At 48.1% G+C, this 24,676-nt stretch overlaps 1 protein-coding gene across 6 annotated transcripts in view; it reads left to right on the top strand.

Moving 5' to 3' along the window:
- DMAP1 (DNA methyltransferase 1 associated protein 1) overlaps positions 1–24,676 on the top strand; it is a 42,354-nt gene that overhangs the window by 10,724 nt on the left and 6,954 nt on the right. For 3 of the 6 annotated variants that reach the window (XM_072868255.1, XM_072868253.1, XM_072868254.1), the window contains exons 7-10: positions 547–732; positions 3,727–3,798; positions 15,989–16,061; positions 17,926–18,209. In XM_072868255.1, coding sequence (XP_072724356.1) covers positions 547–732; positions 3,727–3,798; positions 15,989–16,061; positions 17,926–18,209 — 615 coding nt within the window. The other 3 variants (XM_072868251.1, XM_072868252.1, XM_072868250.1) reach the window with 3 other exon arrangements.

The raw sequence follows: 24,676 nt of genomic DNA, 5'->3' as shown, positions 1-24,676 counted from the left end.
TTTAGAGGTTAAGGAACTGTGTGTTCCCCAAGGGCTGGGGGAGAGCATCCTTTTCTGTTAGTAGTTCCCACCAGTGACAAGTTCACATGTGTAATGTCTCTGCTTGTCCTTCCCACATTGACAGGTGTCCTGGTACTAGGCATAGCTGCTCTAAGTTCTACATACTATGTCTGAGGAGGGACCCAGCTTTTCACAGCCCTGCATTTGCAACTACAGTATATTTGGGCTTTTTTACCCTTCTGTCTGTGCTCTTGGCCTCCTTATCTGGAGGAGGGATTGATCACTTAGGGATGGTGCTGAAGGGTGCATCATGAATATTGCCACACAGTATCTGCCAGTTTGTAGACTGGCATTGCCATGGATGCAGGGTAAGGCTGTGGAAGATAATGTGCTCTGCAAATCCAAGTCCTCTGCAGGTTATTAGGCAGGGGAGCTTAAAGGCATTCCCAGGATGGCCCAGAGCAGAGTTGTTATCGGTAGATGGCCCCCTTGCCTTGCTAGGCCTTCTCTGCTGCTCTGATTGCCTTTTCGTGCTCTGGTCTGCAGGTGGCAGAAGAAGAATACCTCATCCAGGAGCTCCGCAAAATCGAAACCAGGAAGAAAGAGAGAGAAAAGAGAACCCAAGACCTGCAGAAACTCATCACAGCTGCTGACACCACCACTGAGCAGAGACGTGCTGAGCGCAAGGCTCCCAAGAAGAAGCTGCCACAGAAGAAGGAAACAGAGAAGCCTGTAAAGATTTCTCTTTTTTTTCCCCTGCTTTGTGCTCTGTCTGGGTAACATGTTTTTCCTTCAACAATCCTAGTGGGATCAGGCCCTCAGCTTTTTAGGGGGAAGTGGCTGCTGGCTGCCTCCTGGCAGATGCGTTTTCGGTTACGTCTTTTGGAAGGCAGAATGGTCTAAGGCAGCCACTGTCAGAGTCCTCTGGCTGGTGTGCTCTCTGTCTCCCTCCTATTTGAAAAATGCTGGTTTAAGTCCTGTTTCCCTTTCCCTCCCTGAGAAGTGGGATGAAATGGTGCCAGCCATTCATGCCTCATGGCAGGGAGAAGCATCTGTCTCCCTGCTTCTCCCAAGTGTATTCTGGTACTGCTGTGCAGGGTTGTCCCACAAACCCGTTGTCTTTCACCTGCCTTCTTTTTCTAGTCCAGGTTTCCCTTTCCTTCCCCATTCCTGGGTCTCGGCAGCGTCTCCCCAAGCTCAGTACATGCCCCTCTCCTCATCCTCAGCTGTGATCAGAGCAGCCCTGCCGGGGGACTCCTGGATTCTGGGAGCTACTGCTTCTTATTTCTCCCTGAGCCAAGCTAAAGTCCAAGGAGCCCAGAACATAGGTTTCAACTCACATTTGATGTAACCTCAATTTCCCATTCTGGAAAGAGGACAGCGTGGGCTGGACTAAATTCAGCACCTTCAGTAGGGAAGGGCTGTTACAAAATCTCAGATGTTTCCAGTGAGTCCTTGGGAATTCCTGTCCCTCCAACTTGTGAAGAGAGCGCACCTGTGTCATCATCCTCCAAAAGGGGCTGTGCAGAGAGGGTCTGTGCAGAAGCAGTGAATGCTAGGCAGTTATTGCTTGATGCTAATGGCCACCACTTCCTTAAAATGTTTTTGGTTTTTTGTTTTTTTTAATATTTATTTGGGGGGGGTTGCCCCCCCCATGAATTTGTGATAAATGTGTGTGTGGGGTGTTATTTATTTATTTATTGTCCCCGCCTCCCCCCCCATGATTAATATAGTATCACTGTGAACCTTGTTTATTGAATTCCTTTGAGGGTTGATCTGGTAAAGCTCACCTATGACTGGCATATCTCCCTCTAAAGAAAGCAGCTCGTCATTGGTGGTAAGGAAAAAAGGGTGGTAATGGAGAGTGGGGCTGGAAGGATGCTGAGGATGCCAAAGCGAGGGAGTTGAGCCCTAAATATTGCCTGTTGGCTGGTGTCTGTCTGCAGGCATATAGTGGATAGGCACGCCAGGGTGGGCAGAGAAGCAGTTTCTGTTGTTGCACTAGCATCATTTCAACCATGACAGAGTCCATTAGGAGTCAATTACCAACTATAGCCAGGAAATGTTAAGAAAAAAATTGCATTTTAACTAAGAATTTGAATCAGGAGCTGCATCAGCATCATTTCAACAAAGGAAAATCATTTACCAAAGAGTCAATTGAGGTTGAAGCGTTTACAGCATTTACAGGCATGCAAGGCAAAAGAACCCATTTAATTGCTTATGTGCTGAGTGCAGTCAGAGATGTCTCGGCTAAGCCAACGATGCTGATTTACCCTCACTGCTTGTGACAGGGTGTTCAGTAACAGGCTGGGGGTCAGAGTTCGGGGAGTCTGAAAGCCAGCCTTCATCCAGAGGAAGCAGAGAGGACTGGTTTTTGATTGCAACCCGCTTTGTCTAATAATCCAAGCAGGGAGGCTACATCCTACCAAAGATCAAAGTGATCACTTTGATAAGTTCATGAGCCCTGTTGGTAGTTAGAGAATACTTTTTCCACAATGATCATGTTTAGAAATCTCATTCTGGGGTCTTTGTTTATTGGACTGACCACAGATAACTGAAGAAAAATCTTAATGCCTGGCCACGCAGAGCAGTTGCAAGGTGCCACCTCAAGACCAAGACATAGAGATAGCTGATAGAGATATGAGAGTCGTTGGCAGGGAACTTGAAGAATTGAGTCACTGTCCTTCAGCATGTCTTGTGATCTTGGGGCAGTCCTGGTTGTCTCAGCCCTGTCTGGAACGAAAAAAGAGCAAGCTGTAGAGCCTTTCTGCAGAGAAATGTGGGAGCAGCAAGGGGAATGCTGTCTCCAGAGAAATCGGGAGATCTGAGGTGACTCTTCCTTTTGGAAAAGCGTGATTGAGCATGCGTTTTGCAGAGGTTGTGGCTATTCATAGACTGAAACATGACTATCGCTGACCCATTCAGAGGACCCCATGCCATTCAGTGCACAGGGCCCTGCAGATAGGCTGGTTTAATCATTTAAAAGTATGTTCACCTTGTGCTTTGCTCAGCAGCACAGATTTTTAAAGGATTTCATTTATTTTTTTTCCATTTTGTCGAAATGCAACTAAATGCTCTGCTGTCTAGTAGCAGCATTAGAAGTTTGCCTTCTTGTATTACTATGCTTAAAACATGAAGTGAGGAAGAAAGAAAACTGTCTAATGAGTGGATAAATGGCAAAACGTGTATGAACAGCAGGCCTCCTTGGAGGGGTACAGTCCTTACATCCTCATTAATGGGCTCATGTCTGTACAGATCAGAGGTTTCTCAGCTCATTCCTTACGAGGTCTTGCAGTCAAAAGCCAAGATTTAGGGAAGTCCTGGGCTGTTTTGATCAGTGAAATGGGCCTAAGTTAGATAAGGATGATATTGTGCAAATATGCATATGTTAGTATAAGGAGTACCGTTTAGGGTTAGAGTTTATGCTTGTGTGGATGGGTATAAGGATCTGTGTACATCACTGCATTTAAACCATTTAAACCAAGCAAAAATGCTTAAGCTCTCCAAGATACCTTGAACTGCAGTATTTTTCTCAGTGGCTTGCTTGGGATTTTCCCACTGAATCCCATTGCTTGGGATTTTCCTCTTGCCTCAGCTCTGACATGTGGCTGTAGCAGGTGGTTCTCTGTCACAGGAAACAGTGTTTCCCCTTCAGATAGTCTCTATATGAAATCTTGCATTTCTTGTGTTTCCTCTATCAACACATCCTGTTTCGATCTCTTTCAGGCTGTTCCTGAGACTGCTGGCATCAAGTTTCCTGACTTCAAATCTGCAGGTGTCACGCTGCGAAGCCAGAGGGTAGGCTGTTGTCCTGGTCCCTTGGGACCTCTGTTAATGTCTTTCAGTCTGCCTGTATGTCTCTTCATCTGTTCTCCTTTTATAGCTAAAGAAAGTCAAGTTCTTGCCTCTAAAATAAGAAAGGAATTCCATAAATGTGGAGACTCAGAAACCTGGAATGCTGGCTCTGTGCAAGCCAGCTCACCGCCTTGCAGGGGCACCTGGACTTGCTGGTGTTTGTTACTGGTGTGCCCGCTCTGCTGTTAGACACACGTGACAGACCCAAGTGGAGCTGTCTAGTCCAAACGGAGCACACAGTCAAATGTAATAGGCCTCATAGAGCATGTGTGTTAACGGATGAGAGGTGCTTTTAAGAACCGGATGTTCAGGGTGTGATTTGGAAAAGAGACACATGCATAAATGCATACAATTTTTAGCCTTCCTTTTTCCATTATCTTCAGAAAATATTTTGGGGAAAAGCCCCTTTGTTCGTTCTGTTGCACAGATATCCCTGAGAAAAGAACTTTCTTGCTGTTTTATCAGCAAGACCTGACACCTGTCTCTTAGCGACAGGTTTTGGGATACTGAGTAAGTTAAACCTGCCTGGCCGACTGAATGATTTCAGAGGGGTTTTGGTAGCAAAATCCTGCTTGCCAGTACAAGTGCTTTTTTTTTCTAGCCAAATAAAATAATCCTTGGTTGCTTTATTGTAGCAAAGGTGGAGAAGTAGGTTCCTTGCCTGGCATCCTCACTTGGCAGAGTAATTTTCTAGGTCACTTTTAAAGACTGTTTTATGGGATGTTCTTTTGATGTCAGAATAGTTTCGGATCTTCCTGGGAACACCCTGGGGCTGTTAATAGAAACGTGTTTGGGATCATGCTGCTTTGACATATGGGTGCATGTGCACATTAGAGGTGGTATGCACCAGCAAGGTCACTGTTGGGGGACCTCTTTAGTGTACAAGTACCACCATCTGCAGGCTACCTGTATGAGTGAGGGGCTACAGCCTTGAGGAAGTCAAAAATCCCAGCAAGTGACAGGCAAGACTGCAGTGCATGTGTTGAGATTTATGGAGGCATGGCAGATGTGTTCTCCAAGATAAATAGAGTAATTTATGGAGATTGATTTGGATTTTGAAAACTAATAAGTGATAGTTGATCTTTTCTGTTTTTTCACACACACACACACACACCCACACACACACCCACCCCCACCCACCCCCCGGAAGAGAAGCTGAGCAATAACCTGTCAGTGATGGAACCATCTGGCAAAGCCAGCAGCCTTTTCATGTGCCAAACAGGCAATTCACATCCCAGCCTTTGTGAAAATGGGTGCTACATGCTTCTCCGTGTTCTCTTTAATGCTCACAAAATGCAGTGATAAGCTGAGGCATGGCAGTCTGATTCAGCAACTTTCAGCCTGCAGTATCCACGCTCCTGGGATGACCTAGAGCAACTTCTTATGCTCTGTTTGAAATTTTTAAGGAGATAAATGCTGTTGTTATTAGTACCACTGGCTTGCAAATTGAAAAGATTGCAAATCACCAATCTAGGTGAGAAAACAACACTTTTTTGCTTGGAAGTGTGAAACCTGCCTCCAACCCAGTAAAATGAATTCATTTGTGGCTTTTAGTCAGTCACCTGGCTTCCTTATTCAAATCTTTCCTGGTTTTAAAACGAGAGCTAATAGACTCACTTGTTTCACATATGGGTGATGGGGAGAATTAATTACATGAGGTTGGTATGGGCCTTTTGAACTGGTAAGAGATGCTGAAGTGCTAAGTGGTATAGAGTTGACAATCCACGCTAATCCAAATTATTTTACTCGTGGGATTTATGTGGCAAACCCTCTACACACCAGTGGTATGGAATTGATAAGGATGGGAGCTGACTAGGACTCAGTGAGGAATTGGGATGCTGTGCTGGAAACTTGTACTCTGGCAACATCCAGCGTAAGATGTTTTGCCCTGAGCACACTGGAAAATGATTTCTAAAGGCTTGTGACATCCTGCAGTAAGTTTTTTTGCCTGAGGACCTAAAGGGTTCCTCACCTAAAGGCTTCTATTGTCCTCCTTTATTTTGTACTTTGCTAATGTGCTTTACGCCTTCATAGTTAGGCAAAGTTGGATTTTGCACTGAGATCAGGGACTCAACCTCTGTCACGTGTGAAAAATGTACCATATCATCCCCAGGATAATAGCACTTACTCTTTGATTAGAGATACTATTTTTTTTTTTTCCCCTGAGGATTTACAATTAGTCTGAAAACTTGAGTTAAAATTAATTTATAGAAATGAATCCTTGAAGAAAAAGTTAGCAATCTGTATTCAACTTAATTTGTTCCTAGTAGTTTTTATGACAATAGCCCTGGCTTTTCAAATTCCCCCTGTCGTTAAAGCTTACAAAATCTTACGCAGAGGCTGAATTTGAAGACATTTTTTTTTCCCCTAGGATTAATGGTCACTTATGGCCATTATTCTTCATAACCGAAAGTTTCTCCTTCAGCAGACGCTGAAGAGTAATCTTCTCCAGTGAGTTCGACAAGCTGCCTTCTATCACAATGGCTTCAGTCTCCCATTGTTCTCCATGGGGCTGTGGCCACAGGCAAAGAAGGCCACAGCCCCTGTGCCCTTGCTCTGCATGGGATTTCCCCTCTGCCTCCTGACAGCACAGACTGCAAGTTTCTCTTAAGGCAGTAGGAAGCTGGGCATTATGAAAAGCTTCATCTTAATTCAAGGCAGTGTATTGCCTTGGTGCCACTGAGAACAGGAGGCAGTAGTAGATGTTTTGGAAGGGGGTAAGCCTTTCATGAGTTTCTTGAAAAGGAGTTTTAGACCTTTGCCTTTGCTGTTAGTAAAACAGTGTTATGAAAATAACACCAGAAATGTATTATTAATCCTAAGTTACTTCTGGAAAACTTCCTGTTATACCAGGTCTGCTCAGCTGGGAGGGCAGACAGCCAAAGAGCCAGAGGAAATGAGAGATGGGTAGGGAATGTGTACAGGGAAAGGAGAGGAAGAGACTAAAGGGAAAGCAGGGAGCTATGAGGAAGGAAAGCTTTGCTGAGGATCTGCCTGAAGGAAAGGAAAATGGGAGCTGTTGAACTTGAATCTTTTCTAGGACCCAGACAAACCAACAATAACCACACGTTTGTGATCTAGGCATCCTGTTGCTTCTGTAGGGCAGAGCTGCTTTTGTTTTGAATTCACCGCAGTGTTTCGGTACCGTGTCATGTTCAGCTTTCTTTTAAGTTTAACCTTCATCTTTGAGTTTATTGTGTGCACTTGACTTCGGCATACTTAGCATCTCTTCAGTGTGTTTTAAGTTGCTCATCTTCTCTCTCAGCCTTATCTGTGAATTTTAAGTTATTATTTCATTAATGCTGTTGAATTGCTGCAGGAGTGCTTTTAAGAAGGAAGGTGATGGATGGAAAAGGGTGGATGTTTGTCCCCACTTCTGCATGTTGAGGTATAAGTCTGTGTCCTTGCTCTGTTGTCACAAGTTTGGAAACAAAGGAACTGGAAGAGAATCAATTGAGTGATGTCTCATCTGGAAACAAAACTCTGGGATGAAAAGGAATTTGTAGAGATCTCAGTCCACAGAAAGGACTGAGGGATGCTCCAGCTTAGTAATTCAAAGCCGGCCACCTCCCCTCAGAAAAGGCTTCCAGCCAGCAGAGTGACTCCATCTGCTAACTGGGATCTTGTAGACAATTTGCCAGTCGGACCAATTAAAAAAGAAGTAGAGGAAGGAAAATTACAAGTACAGCTTTAGTACCCATTGATTCAAATATTCACACTCACCAGCTTTTAAATATTTACTAGCCTGCTGAGCATTTTTTGTAGCACTGATTAATGAGTAAGAATTTACTGTGGTTGTGGCAGGAATGCGTGTGTGTGAGTTCTCTTCCATTTGTTTTTTCTTGGAGTGGGAACTGAGTGCTTACTACCGCTCCAAGGTGAATGATATTTCTAGAGGAAGAGGTGATTGTATGTATGTGTTTAGACATGTTTATTCTCCATATTTGATCCTACCCACAATTAAATGGCCAAGCACGCCACCTGTTTACTCTGCATCGGAGGCTGTTGGCTCTGTTCCTTCCCTGTCATTAATGCAAACCCAGACCTCATCGGCTGTGAACATGTAAAACATCTGTCTGTCCTCCTGTGATCAATACTGTCCCTTCAGAGGTTCAGCTTTGGAAGCAGTTCCATAAAATATCAGTTATTTTTATTTGGATTTGATAAATTTAATTACTTGGAGCAATTAATAATTTATTTGTTTTGTATTGATTGCACTCCAAGGCATCCTGGCATCAATCTGATGGAGATCAGCACACCCTTATTAGGTAGGAAAGTTTATGTTTCCAGATCTGAACATCCCATGGATTAGTTAGCTGAGATGTGCTTGTTGCTTCTGCTAGCAATTTTTCATTAGCAAAGTTGTACGTTTTGCACTCTACAAGAGAGTGGATGAGAGTAATTTCCATGGGGAGCCTGACAGAGGTGTGGAAGGAAAGTAGTAGTCTCATTTCTGTGAATAAAAGTTACGAACAAATGATGCAGGCTGGATTGAATTCATGTTGTGGCATTGCCATCTATTTGTTGTATTACATGCCCTTTAATTAGGGCCAAGAGAGTGCTGGTGCATTTCCTAATCAAACTCCTGCCTGTAGAGAATGAAATAAGATGAAAATATTGGAGTATTTATTTTTAAAGAGAACAGCAAAGGATACAAAATCTTGAATGAACTAAAGAAGGTGAATCCAACACTCCTCTTCCTCTGTTCTCATTCTTAGCTAAACAGAAAGGCAGTTAATGTTAAATTGCTGAAAGAAAATGCATCTGTCGCCTTTTTTGCGGAGCTCTTTGGTGTGGGAGAGCATCTGGACCAAAGCCTAGTAGGCTCTTGGGTATAAAGAGAGCACTCTGGGTACAGTAATGGGGTCTTTTAAAATAAGTTGTAGTTCTGGAAAGGACACTCCGTGTTGCTGCTTCTGTTGAATTGTCAGGTACCAGTGTCTGTGCAGTATGAGGTCTCAGGGACCTTTGTCTGCCAGTCCTGGACTGATTTGAAAAGCTTTTACTACCTTTGTGTGCCCATAGTGACACGGTCTTAGGTGTCATTCATCAGGTAATCTGATTGCATGTAACTTGTGCAGAGCACCATTTCTTTCATTTTTTCTTTCATTAGTGTAACCAATATAATGATTGGAGTGTAATTAGTCACTGTGGTTTTTTGTATTTGTGCAAGTGTAGTTTCAGTTAAAATATTTAAGAGAAAGGCAACATCAATTCCAGACTAGATGCATGCTTTGCTACCATTTCTTGGATTTGTGTCTGATCTGGAAGTTTACATAATGTTCTTGTACTATGTGAAACTGTCCTCAGAGTTCCTCCTCCTGTGGCCTATGTTAGGGCCCTCCCTCCCTGTGATCGTAGCACACTCTTCTGCGGCCATTTCCATTTTCTGCAGCCACCTCTACAGGTCTCAGCTTGGTTTCTGCACCTGTAGTGAGAGGCAGGCGTAGGACTGTCTGCGAATCTGCAGATCTCCTAAAGCAAAATACTATAGTGTCATACTGGTAATGTGCTTTTAACATAAAATGCCCTCCACTAAAAATGTCCTGTGCAGTTCTTTCTTCTGCACCATGTATTTTACTATTTTTCCCTACACGTTTCCTGTAGTCTTTTTGTATTTGTTTTAGAGGCTTGCACTATATTTAAAGCAAAATGTATGTAAGGGCAAGGAAATCTCAGGATTGGTAAGTGGCAGATAATACTTTGCTTGACAGAAGATGACCATCTTCTAAATGGCAGGCACTCCTGGCAAGGTGGGAATTCTTCTTGTCTTCTCAGGTGTCTTGTTTCTTGTCACAACCTGTACGTCAAATTGGGAGAAAGCTGACTCTTTCCAGGTTATCAGCCATCATTTGTGTGTATTCCAAGTCATTCTCATTTTAGACTACTTGTGGTGGGTCAAAGCAATCTGTACTCCCTTCCTAGGGGGGAAGGGGTGGGAGAGTATAAAAACCTTGAAGACCTTGTTACCTGCACTGGTGAAAACCCCTCATGCTGAGACATTGATGCTCCAGGACCTTTGGTTTCTTTTGGAAGTATCTCTTAGCTTTACCCCTTGAATCAGCGCTATAGATGCATAATGAGGCATTAATGTTTATAGGATCAGTGAGCTGCTACTTTGCTGTATGCCCAAGTGTGCTGTGCTTCTCTGGGATCTGTTGGCCTCCCTCACCCTTGACAAAGCTTTCACTAGGTATATCCCTCTGACAAGTAAAACTGGTTTAATTTACTAGGAGGATTAAAGTACAGAATTTATATTTTTGCACAATTGATTTGGGAATTTGTGAGGTATGTCTAACTTCAGTCCAAAAAAAACCCTGAAATAACTATTTACATAAGTTAATATATAAATGTTTTCTTCTTAAAAGATTGGTTTATTTAGCATTAAGCCTCATTGATGGAGCAAGTTGATGGTCATGTGCCATGCTGGAGTGATCGCTGTGCGTTTGATGTGTTACATAGTAGAGATGGGATAGCAGTATGACTCTTTATTTTTATCTGTCCTAAATCTTATTCTGGCAGATCAGCAGGCACTGACATAAGACATGAGGTCCATGGCTGTAAGCTGGGGCAGGGGGAAGCATGTATGTCCATTGAGGCAGAGAATACCTGTGCAATTTCAAACTTTTCTAAATTCTAATATAACTAATTGCATATATCCATTGCAATTACCCATCTGCCTTCCATTGTAACGCTTTAGTTCTGAGCAGTTAAGCACTTCAAATTTCCAGAAATGTGCATGTTCATATCTGAAATTGAATTTCTCTGTTGGGGTTTTTTAAATTCCAGAGCAATAAGGCTAAAGTACTTAATATGGTTCTTTCTTTCCTTGAGTCTTAAAACTGTGTGGGAGTGGAGACTGTCCACTCCTGCAGAGTAGAGCCATGCAGCCAGGGAAAGGTTGACCTTCTTTCCCCATCTTAAGCCAGAAGATGGAAAAAACATTATTCATTTGAAACTTTAGCACTCCTTCCCGGAAACCCACTAAGCAATTCAGTACTCTAAAGATATCCGTGAAGAAAGTGCCTAATGAGAAAGTTTTCTAGCTGCTGAAATCCATGAAGAAGGTGGTTTTCAATGTCAGTGAGCTGTATTATAATGCTGAACAACAATACCAGTGCCGGTGCATAAAACCACGGTTTATAGCTGTACAGACACAGGTGAGATGCGTGGTGTTTTTAGGATTAACGGTTTTGGGACAGTCATATTGTTTAGGGTTGGGGAAGGTTGAGTTTAAGGAAAAGGTCATCTCAAAATTGAATTAAAATGAAGTGCAACATCAGGGAGGGTACGTGTGAAATATCCAAATAACCACTGACTAATTTTAAAAACCTTGTATTTTGGTGATAGACCAAACAAAAGGTTTCAGCACAAAAGTGGGATTTTTTTTTTTTTGAAGTTGTGAGCACCAGAAATGGAGCATTTATGAAGAAAGCAATAAATTGAGAGCAGGACATTTAAGATGACCACATAGATATAATCACATGTGGGACCTAGCTGAATCTGTCTGTAGATCCTGCAGATCTCTTCCATTCCTAGTGCAGATCCCCATGACAGTCTCTCCCTGCCAGGTGGTCACGCTGTAAGACATAACAGGGGACTGTGTTGCAAGCTCTGCTATTACTTAGACTTCATTACTCCTCCAAAATATACTCAAATACATTTACAACTATGCTTAAAAGTATTAGCATAAATCATGAAAACCAAATGGCACACAAAAAATAGCCAAGGGAGGTTATTTGGGGGAGGCTATATCTTCAGTTATTTCTTATCATGTTTGTTCATTTAATGAATTTTGCCAATTAGCAATTAATTTGCAGTAGGTCTCCCAGCCATTAGTGTGAATTAGCAAGGTTTTGTTGGCGGAATGTCTCGAACATTACATAAAAATCCTGTATCATTCAAAACCTCAAGCATACTCCCCTCCAAATGAGACCCTCTGTAGAAATTGAACTGCTCAGGGCCACCCCCCAGTCTCTCAACCCCTGCTGTGAAAGTGCGGTGGATGCTCTGTTCATCTATTTAAGCTGCATGGCCCCGTTCCTGAGCAATGCCCTCCTCCTTCAGGGAAGAGTAGACCGGGTCAGTACCGGTGTGCTCCATGCCTCTCGGGCCAAGTGCATGCCAGCAGAGGCTGTGTATCCCAGGATCAGGCAAGGCTCCTCTCTGTATAGGAAGGCTCTGGTACTGTGGCTTCATGGTGTTGATTCACACAATTTTCTGTAGCTCTTTATTTATTTTTCTCTTGGTACATGCAGTTCATGTGTTTAATGCAGGTTGTTTATAGCAAGGACAAAGGATTACAGTCCTTAAATCAAAAGCGACGTTGGTGTAATTATAAGCGCAGGCTGGTGTTGCAAAGAGGGCTGTAGGGAGAGGCTGTCAAAGGAGAAGAGCATCCAAAATATAGTAACCTCAAAAATCCCGGCTAATCAGTTTTCTGATGGGAACAATCTGTTTCCCAGGTATTATTATTATATGGGGACTTTAAAGATAATAAATAACACTAATAGTCTAGTATAAGGAAGGAAAGAAAAGGGCAAATGCCATTCACCTCGGAAGCTGTGGTTGCTCATAGGAGTTCTCCGAGGAACATAATTTTCCTCAGCCCCTGCGGAGGCCTCGATCCATGACAACACCAAGAACATCCCAGGAGCTGTGGTATAAGCAACGAGATTGCCCTGAGTGGTGTTTTCATTAACACAGAGATATGGCCTGCAGAAGCCACGTATCCCAGCACGCACATCTTGAGCCAGAGAGTTGTTCTCTGTGCCGTTGGCTGGGACCTGTGGTCCCTGTGGGTTGCCTCATTCCTCAGGAATGAGGGCAGGTGATACACCACTTCCAGCACTTTGGTGCATCTCTGGACATCTACGTAAAAGACCAAAACAAAGAAGGACTTGCTGAAGTAAGCTTGGGCTTATCAGAGCTGTACAGGGCATGAAGGCTTCTCTCCTGCAACAAGGCAGCCCAGCTAACGGACCCTGGCTAACAGATTATCAGCAGCATTTGAGTAATAGACTGCTCATTTAGTTTTAATACATTTTGCATAGAGAGCAATCAGCCTTCATCAGTCTTAGAGATGAATTGGCTTAGCCAGCTAAATTCTAAAGATATTAGTCCGACAGCAGCCACATAAATCATAACATTTTCTTAATGATGGTAAAATTAAAATATACTCTTGCTTTGAGAAACCAATGAAGCCTTCCTGTTTGCAGGCCAGATCCTCCTGCCTGAATTAAAAGGAAGCTTAATTGATGTGTTTTTAAACTAAACTCACAGCCCCACTCCTCCTGAGCATCTCTACTCTTCCTTTCTTTGAAGTTAAATTAATTTGTCCTGCCTCTCCCTGCTCCATCCTCTAATCTTCAGGACTGTTAGTGAAGACCTTGGCTCAGTATTCATGGACCAGACTTCTGTGGGATGTGAACAGGACATGCACAACATCACAGTTGAAGGCTTTGCCAGGTTAATCGTTTGTGTTGCGAGTAGTTCCTTGAGCTGGTGGAAGCCTCCCAGGAGAAAAGCTTGTGCTCTTCCTCTAACCAGCAAGCCGAGACCTCCTGTCTGTCCACCTAGCCTAGCCAAGCATGAACTTTGCCTATTTCTTGTCCTTTGTTCCTGAAGCTGGCTTGAAGTCCAGCACGCTTCTACCAGCTAGTGTTTAACAGAAGGGAATCCTGCCTTTAGCTAGAAAGACCGTGACATTGGTGTTAGGGGCAGGGGTGAAGACAGACTCTCAGGGCTGGGATAATCACACAAGTATTGTGTGTCCAGAGCTCTTCAATGAGGAGATCCTGGGCTCTGTTAACTCTTTGTGTCCTACAAGTTAAGGATGGCACAGTCTGACTAGGTCAGCCCATACATCCCCCAGCTGAGGAAGAGCTGGGTATGTTGCCCATCTTAAATGTCCTGTATGATTCCTTGTGGGGCAGAACAGTTCTCTGGACCAAGGCCTCTTGCTCTCAAGAATGTCTTCCCGATGCTCCAGGCTAACCATTCTGTCTCCTGCTAAGCTGTGCTAAGTGACCTTTCCTTCTTTGGCATCCTGCTGCTAGCTGCAGCATGGCACCCACCAAATAAACAGAACCATCTCCTGTCCCAGTGCTCTGGGCTGCCCTATCTTAGGGCTCTACCCTGTCCTGCTGCTTTTTAGCAGAGCTTGTGCAAGTAGTCTGTGCAGCAGAGCTCCTGGGAAAACCTATTTTAGTAAGGTTCTGCGCAAGTTAAGACTCTGGACCAAAGACTTGACTGAAATCCAAATACCTGATACCTTTGGCAGCCTTTCTTCTGCTAAAACAATCATTTTGTGGTCAACTGCAAAGATTCAGTCTCTGAGGTATGAAATTCACTGCTACGCAGAAACCCCAGCTTTAAGCCAAAGACTGTCAGGGTATAAAAAAGGACAGAGGGGTTCTCTAGTCCTTACCTGTGCTGGCCGTTTGCACAAGGGCAGGTTTTCCTTTTTCCCTAGTGCTCCTTTTGGATCCTCTGGATCAGGTTGGTTTCTTAGAAATTCTCCCCTGATAGTCCTCTTGGTCCTTTGCTGAAGTCTTAATTGTGGTGGTAATATCTAGCAAAAGGACTCGGTGCTTCTTAGCATATACTGTGAAAGGCCTGTTCCCCTGAGGTGCTCTGTGGCGTCCGTACTCTGGTTTCTTGGCTGAAATGATGTGGTGGAGAAGGCACGTTTTCCCAGCAGGTCCTGCATTGGGGTTGTGGAGCTGCTGATGGGACATACCCAGCCACAGCTGAGTTAAGGTTAGCGCTTTCACCATTTGGGTATGTGCGTGCAGTGCTCCTGCCTTCAAAGGAATTAAGAAGTTCCAGGTGGTGTCTCTTGTCATTTTTGTGTTGGGGCAGTGAACACTGTGGAAAAGATGGGCCTACTGTGTGAGACTGACATTGGGCTGTCTGTTTTGGGGAACTTCAGCCTGTGGCTTATGGGAAGTGAGGTGACCATGGGACCCTCTGGTGAGCTCACCTCAGAGGCCAGTTTTAAGGTAGAGTAAAGGATGGCTCTTCCTTCAGGTCATTCCCAGCCCAGTGTTGTAGGCTCATGGTTGGTTTGGCCAAGGTTGCAGCCACTGATCAGTAAGTGGTGTGCAGGATGGCTACGGGATGCTCTCACCTCTTGGCTATTCAACGGCCTGCTGGGCAGCTTGGGCTGGTGATGGTGATCCCTGGGTGGAGGTGTGAGCTGACCTTCCCAGGGCTGGATATGGAGGGACAGCCTACGACTGTGTGCAGTAAGGTGTTAGACACTGCGGTGTTGAGAATCACTTCTTTCCTGGTCTGTCTTCTAACATTGCTGAGGAAGGAAAGTGCTTTCATTCGTTCTTGGATATATCCACAGGGCTTGGAAACCTGTTCTCTCTGCCATATTGTGCCAGCTGCGTTTGTATTGCTTGTAATCTAATAAATGCTTGGTCTGAGCAGCTAGCGCTCCTGCTAGAGCCCAAATGAATGCAGAGGAAGGACCCTGCTAAGTGTATGCATTCTTCCTCTCCTGGCCAGCTCCAATTCCCTTTCATAGCTCACATCTGATGCTTCCTCTCTCACCTAGCCCCTTAGCTCCGATGTAAATGTATGTTCACACTTCCGCCAGTCAAGTAACTGTGCTCTCTCTGTCTCTCCCCTTTGTTATAAAGCCTGCTCTGTAAATGAATCCCACAGGTCTGGGGCTCAGCAGGTAAAAGGAGAAGTGAGTCTGTTAGCGCATGAGTCTAATCAGGCCGGCTAAAGCGAATAAAGTAGGGCAGCATTGCACATTAGCCGCTGTGTAAATGAGCCCTTTGATGGGCTGGGCACCGCGGGAGAGGGTTTGAAGCCAAGAAGAACTTTTGTTGTTAATTCAGTGACACATGGAAACTGTAAAACAGCGTGTCTTGCACACACACGAGAGAGAAAATAAAAGCCCTCACGACCGGGCTTTTCAATACCTGCCCTCGGACCTAGTCTGAAAACTTTCAGCCCCTGTCTCCCTCTCTTACCACTTGATTTTCCTTTCTCTCCCTTTCTTTTTTTGTTCCCCCTGCACTATAAAAAGAAAAGCTCTCTTGCCTTTTGAACTAGACGGCTGTGAGTGAGGGCTATCTCTGAGCTGTGTGGCTCTGTTACCTTTGTGTTCCAGATGAAACTGCCAAGCTCGGTGGGACAGAAGAAGATTAAAGCCCTGGAGCAGATGCTGATGGAACTCGGAGTAGGTGAGTAAAGGGGGCACGCGAGAGAGAAAGAGACACACAGAGCTAGCCTTTGTTCTTGAGATGGGCTATTTTTTCCCCTAGTAATACAGCCAGTTTCTTGAATAACAGTATGTGAATGGTTTTTAAAATATTTTATGTGTTTTTTTTTTTTAAAAAAAAAAGAGGGTAAAAGCCAGAACAAGATGCACGGGGTTTTTTTTTTTCCTCCCAGTAGAAAAATGTTTTAAAAGAGCCTTTGTTTCTCTCTTGTTTGGGCCTTTTTAACCATCAAGAGAGGCAGCACAGTATTAGGAAGGCAAATCTCAGCCTTGCTGGGAGAGGTACTTGTAAGTGTGTTAGTGACCACGGCATGCGCATTGTTCAGGGCTGCCCTGTCTTGCTTTCAAGCTTCGTTTCCTCTTAATTTACTGCTCACGGTGGCAAGTCCAAAATGTGTCTGGGACTGTTCATCCCCCCTTTATAGGTTGCATGCTGTGTGAAAATCTGGAGCATCTCTGCTGAAAGGCGAGTAAACACACATCCCTCACTCTTGAACTCCAGTGTCTTAGCAGCAGAAAGAAGGGTTCACTTAACATGTACAATACCCACTCGTAGCTAGAGGGGAAGAAGTGCAGCCCATGGCTAGCTGCTGCCCTCCATGCAGTGGGGTATAGTTTGCAGGTACTACAGGTCCCAGCATGCAGTGCCCCTTGATTAGACACCTGATGATCCCGTTTCCCCCCACTGTGGCTGGGGGGATTTTTAAAAATAGAAAAAGGAAAAAAAGAAGAAGAAAAAAAGCCTTATTGGTGATTTACAAGAGATTACTGAGCCTGCTTCCAGCACTGACTTCTGTTAACTCTTGTTAGTTTTTTGGGCCAACTGGTTTATGGCTTGTTATGTTGTCTCAGAGACTGTGTGCAGTTCTGAAGGCCTCCTGTGGCTGGTGAAAGCGGCTCAGCCAGGGTGGTTTCCCCTTTCTGCTTTAAAACGAAGGGAGTTACCGTCTTTGCTTGCTAGGGAAGCCTTGGGGAAGGATGTGAGTGCTTCTTAGAGCTCACTTTCCACAAGGGTAAGGAGGGGTTCCAGACTCCCCACTCCTGCCTTGCAAAACACACGTATCTTGAGGGCTTTCTGGTTCTCTAGCCCTGCTGTGCCTTAGAGTGCAGAAACACACCTGGGCTTTGTGTGGGTGAACAGAGTGCTAGCAGGAAGGGGTCATGTGAGCAGCCCTGCAGACAGGGGGCCGCTGCTGTATATCGGGACATACACGCAGAGCTTCATCCTCTTCTTCTCCAGAAGATGCAGCTCTTCCTGGCTCTGTGTGCATGGTGATAAGTTGCAGCAGAATGCATGGTGTGGGGAGGTGATATGCCAGCCCCTGCTACAAGCAGTTCAGGTCTGCATTAAAACACATCTGTAACACAGCAGCAGAGCAATTCTCTGCCTCAGTCCTACCCTGGGAGGAGCGACAAGGGAGCTCAGCCTGTCCACCCCTTGTTGGTGAAGGTGTAGGCAACAGCAGGAGCTCTTCTGCCCTCTGCAGCAGTGTACAAGGACTTGTTCCCAAGACTGAGCTCCCTTCACATGACCTGGTGGGTAGCAAGGTTCAGTCATCTCATCTGATCTGCGTCTTCCATCATCCTTCACTTTCTGAGTCCTGGACTTTGCAGGTTCACCCTTAGTCCTTGACCAGAGCCAAAGGACAGCCTGGAAATTCACATCTCCAACCCTTTGGGATGCCAGTTGCTAATGATCCATGTGATGGGAGTGAGGCTCCTGGCTTATCTTTGTGGGAGTGAATGGGCAGCCAGGACCTTTCTAGGGATCTTCCATTGTAGGGTTGCAGGTCTGGATGTTTAACAGAACCCTTTTTTCTCCCTAGATCTCAACCCTATGCCTACAGAGGAGATCGTGCAGATGTTCAATGAGCTGCGGAGTGACCTGGTGCTGCTGTATGAGCTGAAGCAAGCCTTTGCCAACTGTGAATATGAGCTGCAGATGTTACGGCACCGCTACGAGGCCCTGGCCAAAGCTGGCAGTATTGGCCCCCTCAGTGCGGAAGGCGCCCATCCAGATGGCCAGGCAGGGCTCGGCATGGAGGAGGGCAAGGGAGATGCCAAGGACCAGATCATTGATGTAGTAGGAGCACCACTGACCCCCAACTCGGTGAGAAGGAAGGTTGGGGGGGCAGAACAGGGAGCACTCAGGTCTCCGACGCAGATGCCCTGACAAGCGCTGGGGATGCTGCCCTGCTCTCCCTCCAGGCGTGCGCGTCCAAGGGAGCACAGCGCGCCTGTTCCCCCCAAGTCCCAGTGCTGTTCTCTGGGCTTGTCTCCTGTGCTGGACAGTGTTCTTGGTGCTATAGGTGGGATCAGCAGGGCTTTCTACATCCTGCATGCAGGCAGATGGCTTGACGTGGGTGCCACTGTGGACCAAAGCATCAAGGCTTTGGGTGACGAGAGCTTGCACTAGGGCAGCAACAGTGGTGCCAGTACAACTGCAGGCCTGAGGCATTTTCCTTCTATACACAGCCCCATAAGGGTTGCTCAGCAGAGGGAAGCAACTGGGGAAAGCAGTCTTGAGATGATGAGCCATGACCTGCCCAAGTCCCTGGAGTCAAGCAGTAGCCCTACCTGGAGCAGGAGGCTTGGGAAGGAGGGAGGTGTTTGAAGAGCAAAGGGATGTTTTTTATACCCCTACTTCCAGTGCCGAGAAAGGAAAGCCAGACCTACGGGTTCTTCCACTGCGAACCCTGTGACAATGTCCTGTGCATGTACCTCTGCAGGATGCGAATCACCAGCCTCTCCTCCCTGCCTCCGTGAGGGCAGGCTCCCCAGCCCCTCACCACTGCCTCAGGGCCAAGGGTATGCCTGGGGATCAGCTGAGGTTGCTTTCCCCTCTGTGCAGTCCCCTGGCACAGCTGAGCTGAACTGCCTGATAAAAGCTGCCCGTCTCCACAGAGTGGCATCCCCGACGCCTCAGACATACTGCCCCTGGTAGCAGCACAGACCTTTACTTTCTAAAATGTATAATGCATTGCAGGATATTGAGAACACCTTATCTGTCAACGGCAGAGGCGACACGTTAATCTGGACTTGAGTAATGTCCTATTTGATTGTGACAATATGGAGTCGCAAGGAAGCGTTCCACTGAGACAGGTTCATGTTTGCAAAGGAGTCTTCTGAATTTTTTTTTTCCCCTAACTGCATTCAGTCTTGAAATCTCACCCCTCCCTGCGGTCCAGAGTGTCCTGGTTTGTAAACTTTATGGGCTTATTCACAACACACTTGCTCTCCCTTGAGATTTTGCTTGTTGGGAAGGTGGGAGAGGTGGTGGTGGCCACGGCTGCAGGAGGAGGGAGCCCGTGTGTATTTCTGACACGTTGTTCCTTGGTGCCGCCTCCTGGAATTGGAAACAAAGGGGTGGGCCCAGGCAGCACAGAGAGGGTTAAACTGACCTGGTCTCTGACATATTTGAAAGAAATATAATCAAGTTAATTCACTGCAAGGCAAATTCAGTACCTAAAGGGCCTCCATGTTAAATACAGCACTGACCTTTACCGGCTGATTACACAAAGACGACACAATTAGATTAGTCCAAGACAAAAGGTCAAGCACATTCACACTGTGACCATTTTATGCTACCTTTTGAGGGGGGGAAAAATTACATCCCAGCTGGAGGGGTATCTTGGAGAGGAGGGGAATGGGGCTGCTGTACCATGTTCTGCCTGGCTCAGGTATGGTTGGAGAGTCAGGCAGGGCCTGGCACTGTGCTTGCCCTGAACCTTTCCTGCGGTTCTGGGCAATGTGGCGGTGGGATAGACCAGCAGCCTGTGGCCCACAACCAGCTTTTCCAAGGATGGGCTGGGCTGAGTGGAGGTCGTGTGTTGGTGATGCTCCCTGCCCTGCCCAGAGCTGGCAGGAGCAGCCCCAGTGCCTCTTGCTCAGTGTCATGGCTAAGATTGGCCTCTGGAAGATCAGCAGGCTGGTGTCAGCTCTGAGAAGGAGGGTGGCTGGGGCAGTTGCTGGCTGTTCAGCTGGTGGGGTGCATGCATGTGTCCCCACCCTGCACAGCGATAACTCTGCGGTGTCCCAGGCCCTGGTGCGACGGGGACAGTGTGGGAGGCAGTGGGCTCAGGACACGGTGCTGAGAAAGCAGCCTGCCTCTGCAAGCACAGCTCTTGTCCCCCACCCTGAGGTGCTTGCAGCGGGGATAGCAATATTGGTAGTGCAAACAAGCAGCTCTCTGTAGAGCAAGCACAGTGGTGCTTTGTGGTGGCCTTTCCCTCCCTTGCCTCCTGCAGCCCTGGCCGTGGGTGCTGCCAGGTTGACACCTTGCCCTTCCCTTGCTGAGGCTGCTTCAGCGGTTTAACCCTGCCATGCCAGCCTTGAACTCCTGAGTTCAAGTGTGTGCTTTGCCACTGAGCTGTCGGGGGCCCTTAGGGGAATCATTTAATCTCCCTGCTTCAAATTCCTCTGAGTTGGAGAATCCCTTTGTGCTGTCTAGCACTGCCTGTCCATGGCACTCCACATGTTGGATTAAGCATGGATTAGTTCAGCCTCCAAACCAGCTGCTCCCCTGAAGCCAGATTTGTTTCCCTGGAGAGAAGTATCTTGCTCCAGATGTTGGAGGGAGTGAGTGGCAAAGCCAGGAATAAGACCAGGAGTCCTGACTCCTGAGCCCTGCCCAGCATGCCTGGATTCCTTTCCAGGAATTGGAACAAAGGCACACCAGGGTCTTGAGATACTGGTTGTAGCAACAGCTGGCTGCCACCATCCCCCTTGGCCAGCAGTGGGGATGGGGAAATCTCAGCAGGGTGTCTTACCCCAGGTTAGGAGAGGCGTCTGCCTGTCTCAGCAGCGAGACCCCATGGGGCAGCAGGAAGCCCGGCACCGTTCTGCCCTGCCGTGTCCACCGCATCCCTCCCGCCCTGGCTGCCTGTCCACCCTCTCCTAGGGGCTGCGGTGCTGTCGCTGACCATTAAAGCCGAGCTGGGATCCCCCCAGTGCCGTCCGCCGCTGACCCCGGTAGGGACTTTACTCGGGGCCTTCGGGAGGTGAAAGGTGAGCCGAACTCGGAACAAATTAGTTCCAAGCAGAAGTTCAGCCAGTTACTCCAGATTGGATCCTTTGATTTCCGCAACTCAGACTCCACTCAGTGATCTGTAATGAGTGACTCTCAGAAATCCTCACATTGCAGCACTTTGTTCCTGAGCTCACAAGTCAGCCCATTAATGGGTAAAGGAAAGGACCTTGAGTCTAAGAAGTCTCGGGTTCAGAGTCAGAATTATTTGACTTTTAAGCTTCCTTTATCTGAACTCCTGCTGACTTCTTGTTTTCTGAGCCTGTTTGAAAGCCAGAAGTTACATTGTTAAGATCAAACATTCTCTCTTTCCAGATGGAGTTACAATATCTGTCTTTTATATATATATATATTTTAATATATATAGTGTATATATACCAGGGTGTATATATATTCCTCTTTTTTTTTTTAATCGTTCTTTCCATTAAAAGAAACTAGACTTGTAGGCTCTTGTAAATTATAATGTAAAACATTTTTTTTAACCAGACAGTTCCCAATTTTGCCCAAGGCAACTGGAATAGCTACGCCAGAGAAGGCAATAGGAAGGTGATTAATATGAATTTGTGACATATTTGAAAGATGGGTCTTTTGCCATATAAAGATTATCAAACACATGTGCTCTTCCCCATTAATTCCGCAGCCCTCCCAGGAAAGCCACAAAGCCCAGCTCCTTTGTTTCCAGGGTGGGTTTTTGTTTTTTTAAATGTACCTTTCGGTCCCCTTGATTACCATGTATTTGATTTTTATAGGGCATCTGTTCACACTGCTGTGTGGGTTCTCTGGCCCTTTTATTTCCCCGTTAATCAGATCCCGCGAAGGCAGCCATGCCAGGGCCTCTGACGAAATCCGTGTGTGTGTTGTATTTAACTTTTAGCCGTGCAAATTCCATGCTCTGTTTGCCGTCTGCCCAGTGCCCAGCGGGGCCCGGGGGCCGCCTTCCCGCCGGGGGAGGCAGCGAGGCCTCCCACTGCGCGCGCTGCTGCCGGGAGCACACGCGTGCAGGACTGGCAGGGCTGGGGGAGCGGGGATGGGCAGGCCTGGCTCGTTTTGGAGAGCGTGTCAGTGCTGTCTTGTCCATCACCTGGGTGCTTGCCGGCTGGGGCAGTGGCTCTGGAGGCCTTTGGGGACGGGGGATGGCTGCAGGGCTGGGCACGGCGGGGACCCGACCGCAGTCACCGTGCCTGTGCAGCGCGTGCTGCAGTGCCAGCCTCCGCCGCTGCCTGCGCCGCGCAAAGCGGACCTCATCTCGCGCTGTGCAGCGGGGCCCCGAGGGCTCTGGCACCGCGTGTCCCTATGGCACCCAGCGCGTGGGGTACCTGGTGGCTCTGGCGTGCCTGGGGCAGCCTGTGCACAGAGCTCGGCTTTGGGTGCTGAACCTGCCGCGGTCTCGGCCGTAGCGTCTGTGCAGCGCCTAGCACAGAGTCTCTGCGATGCAGCGATACAGCTAGGGTCTCGTTCCCCATTTGGTGTGAATGGCCCCATCTTTCCTATGGCCGGATTCAGCCCTGAAACCTTGTCTGTGAAGGGTGAGGCTCACCAGAGCCCGCCAGTCTCGCTCGGGTGTATCGGTGTGCACTGCCCAGAAAAGAGGTGGGTTTTTTGAGGAGCTGTGGTTCTCTGTCAGCCTTCTGGTCTGCTCCTGGGCCAGTTCATGGCAGGTCTGGATGGTGGAGGAGCACTTCCGGGCACCAAGCATCTCCAGCACAGCTGGCCGTAGCGCGGAGCTGCTCCTTAGGGCTTGTTGCATACCGGCTTGCTCGGTCAGGGCTCCTGGGACCACTGGATTGCTGCAGAGCTCGGTCCCTTTCTCCTGCTCACTCCCAGACCCTCTGCTGCAAAGATGATCCTCCCAAAGCCCTGTCTGTGTCTGGGAGGTGATGTCCCCCGCAAGGGTGCCATCCCAGCCCCTCGTCACTGCTGGATTAGCTCTGTCCCTCCCATCATGCAAGGACCTGGCTCTGCCTTCAGCTGGGCAGGTGGCAGCGTGGTCCATTGGGCACTGCCAGCTGTGACGCCAGGGCCCCGTGGCTGACTCCGGGACAGGTGGTTGTGTTTTCCGTGTCACCTGAGCGGTCCCACCCGCTGACCCTGGTTTTTCTTTTGTTTCCCGTCTCCCTCTTGGAGCAGAGAAAGCGAAGGGAGTCGGCTTCCAGCTCCTCCTCCATCAAGAAGGTGAAGAAGCCGTGAGCCCCCTGCGCTGGGCGAGGAGGAGGCGCAGAGCTGTGTGCAGGGTCAGTGCCATCCTGTCCGGGAGCCCCCAGGGACAGCTGGCTGCCTGCAGAGATGGGGCAGGATGGGGGCCCTGCTGGGGCAAACACCGCTGTGCTCCAGAGAACAGCGGGAGCCATCCCCTGCCCAGCGCCGCAGCCCCAGCCCCATCTGACCTCCGGAGCAGTGCGACCTCCAGGCACCTGCAGCAGGTGCTGGAGGGGGGCCCCGGGGCTGCGCAGGGCTCTGCCGCAGCCGCTGCTCCCCCCAAGGCCGTGCATGGCTGCCCCGTGGCCGCTTGTGTGAGCTGCGGTTTGTTCTGGTGGGGGTTTTTTGGTTTTGGTTTTTTTTTTTTTTTTACATGCCAGATTTTTGTGAGCCTCCCTGTAAATACAGAACCCATCACTTATACTGGACCAGAGTCATCATTAGCCCTGGTGAGCCTGTGCGGAGTGGGAGAAGATGGTGCGAGCTGTCTCTCCTCCACCCCAGGCAGGCCGGGTGCCCCTACCCGTACTGGGAGCCCTGGCTGCCGGTGGCTCTCCCTGAGCCCGCCCGCCTCGGTCGCAGGGCTGCAGTGGGAGGTTGGTGCAAAGGCTGCCAGACCCTGCTCCGGGCTGCTGCAGCACTGCTTGCACCGGGCTGGGGAGCTCCCTCCAGCGTCCCACGTGCCCAGCCCCTGCGTAGGTGCTCTCCTCCGTCGGTTCTTGCGTGCCCCGCACCTGCAAGCGCCGCCTCGCCTGGGTGAGAGGATGGCCCTGCCGGGAAACACTCGTGTTGTGCCCAGCACTGGCTGTCAGGCCCAGTTCCTCCTCCTGCTGCCCTGCCCAAGGCAGGCGGACGCCTCTGGCTTCAGTCTGTGGTGAGAGGGGCCCCTGGTCCCTGCGCCACGTGTTTTGCAGGGCCTCGGAGGGGCTGAGGCATCGCTGATGCCAGCGACAGGAGCCTGGGTTTGTGCTGGGTTCTGCAGCCACCGCGGGCACAGGTGGCCCCGGCTGCGTGCCCTGCTCTGGGCCGCTGCCCACCTGCCCACCCCGTGTCCCCTCCGCGCTTTCAAGTGTAACTGGCGATCGATCCACTGTGACAGCGTCCTCTGAGTCACATTCTCGCCTGCAGGAGTAAAGGGCAAAGGCCAAGTTCTTAGTTTTCATAGAAAACTAATTAGACGACTCCATCGAAAATAGGTCAATAAAGCTGATCAGGGGCTGCGCAGAGGGAGCCATTAAAACCCCCGTGACCTTTGCATGGAGCAAGTGGGCTGGGGCTGCCCCTTCCCTCCGGGAGCTGCCCACTCTGTGCCAGCTGGACAGCCGCGTCCCTGTCACCCAGTGGCACCGCAGCGC

The sequence above is a fragment of the Ciconia boyciana genome, chromosome 7 (genome assembly GCF_034638445.1).
Source record: "Ciconia boyciana chromosome 7, ASM3463844v1, whole genome shotgun sequence".
Classification (NCBI taxonomy): Eukaryota; Metazoa; Chordata; class Aves; order Ciconiiformes; family Ciconiidae; genus Ciconia; species Ciconia boyciana.
The sequence above is the reverse complement of the archived record's forward strand: the minus strand, read 5'-3'. Positions and strand labels throughout refer to the sequence as shown.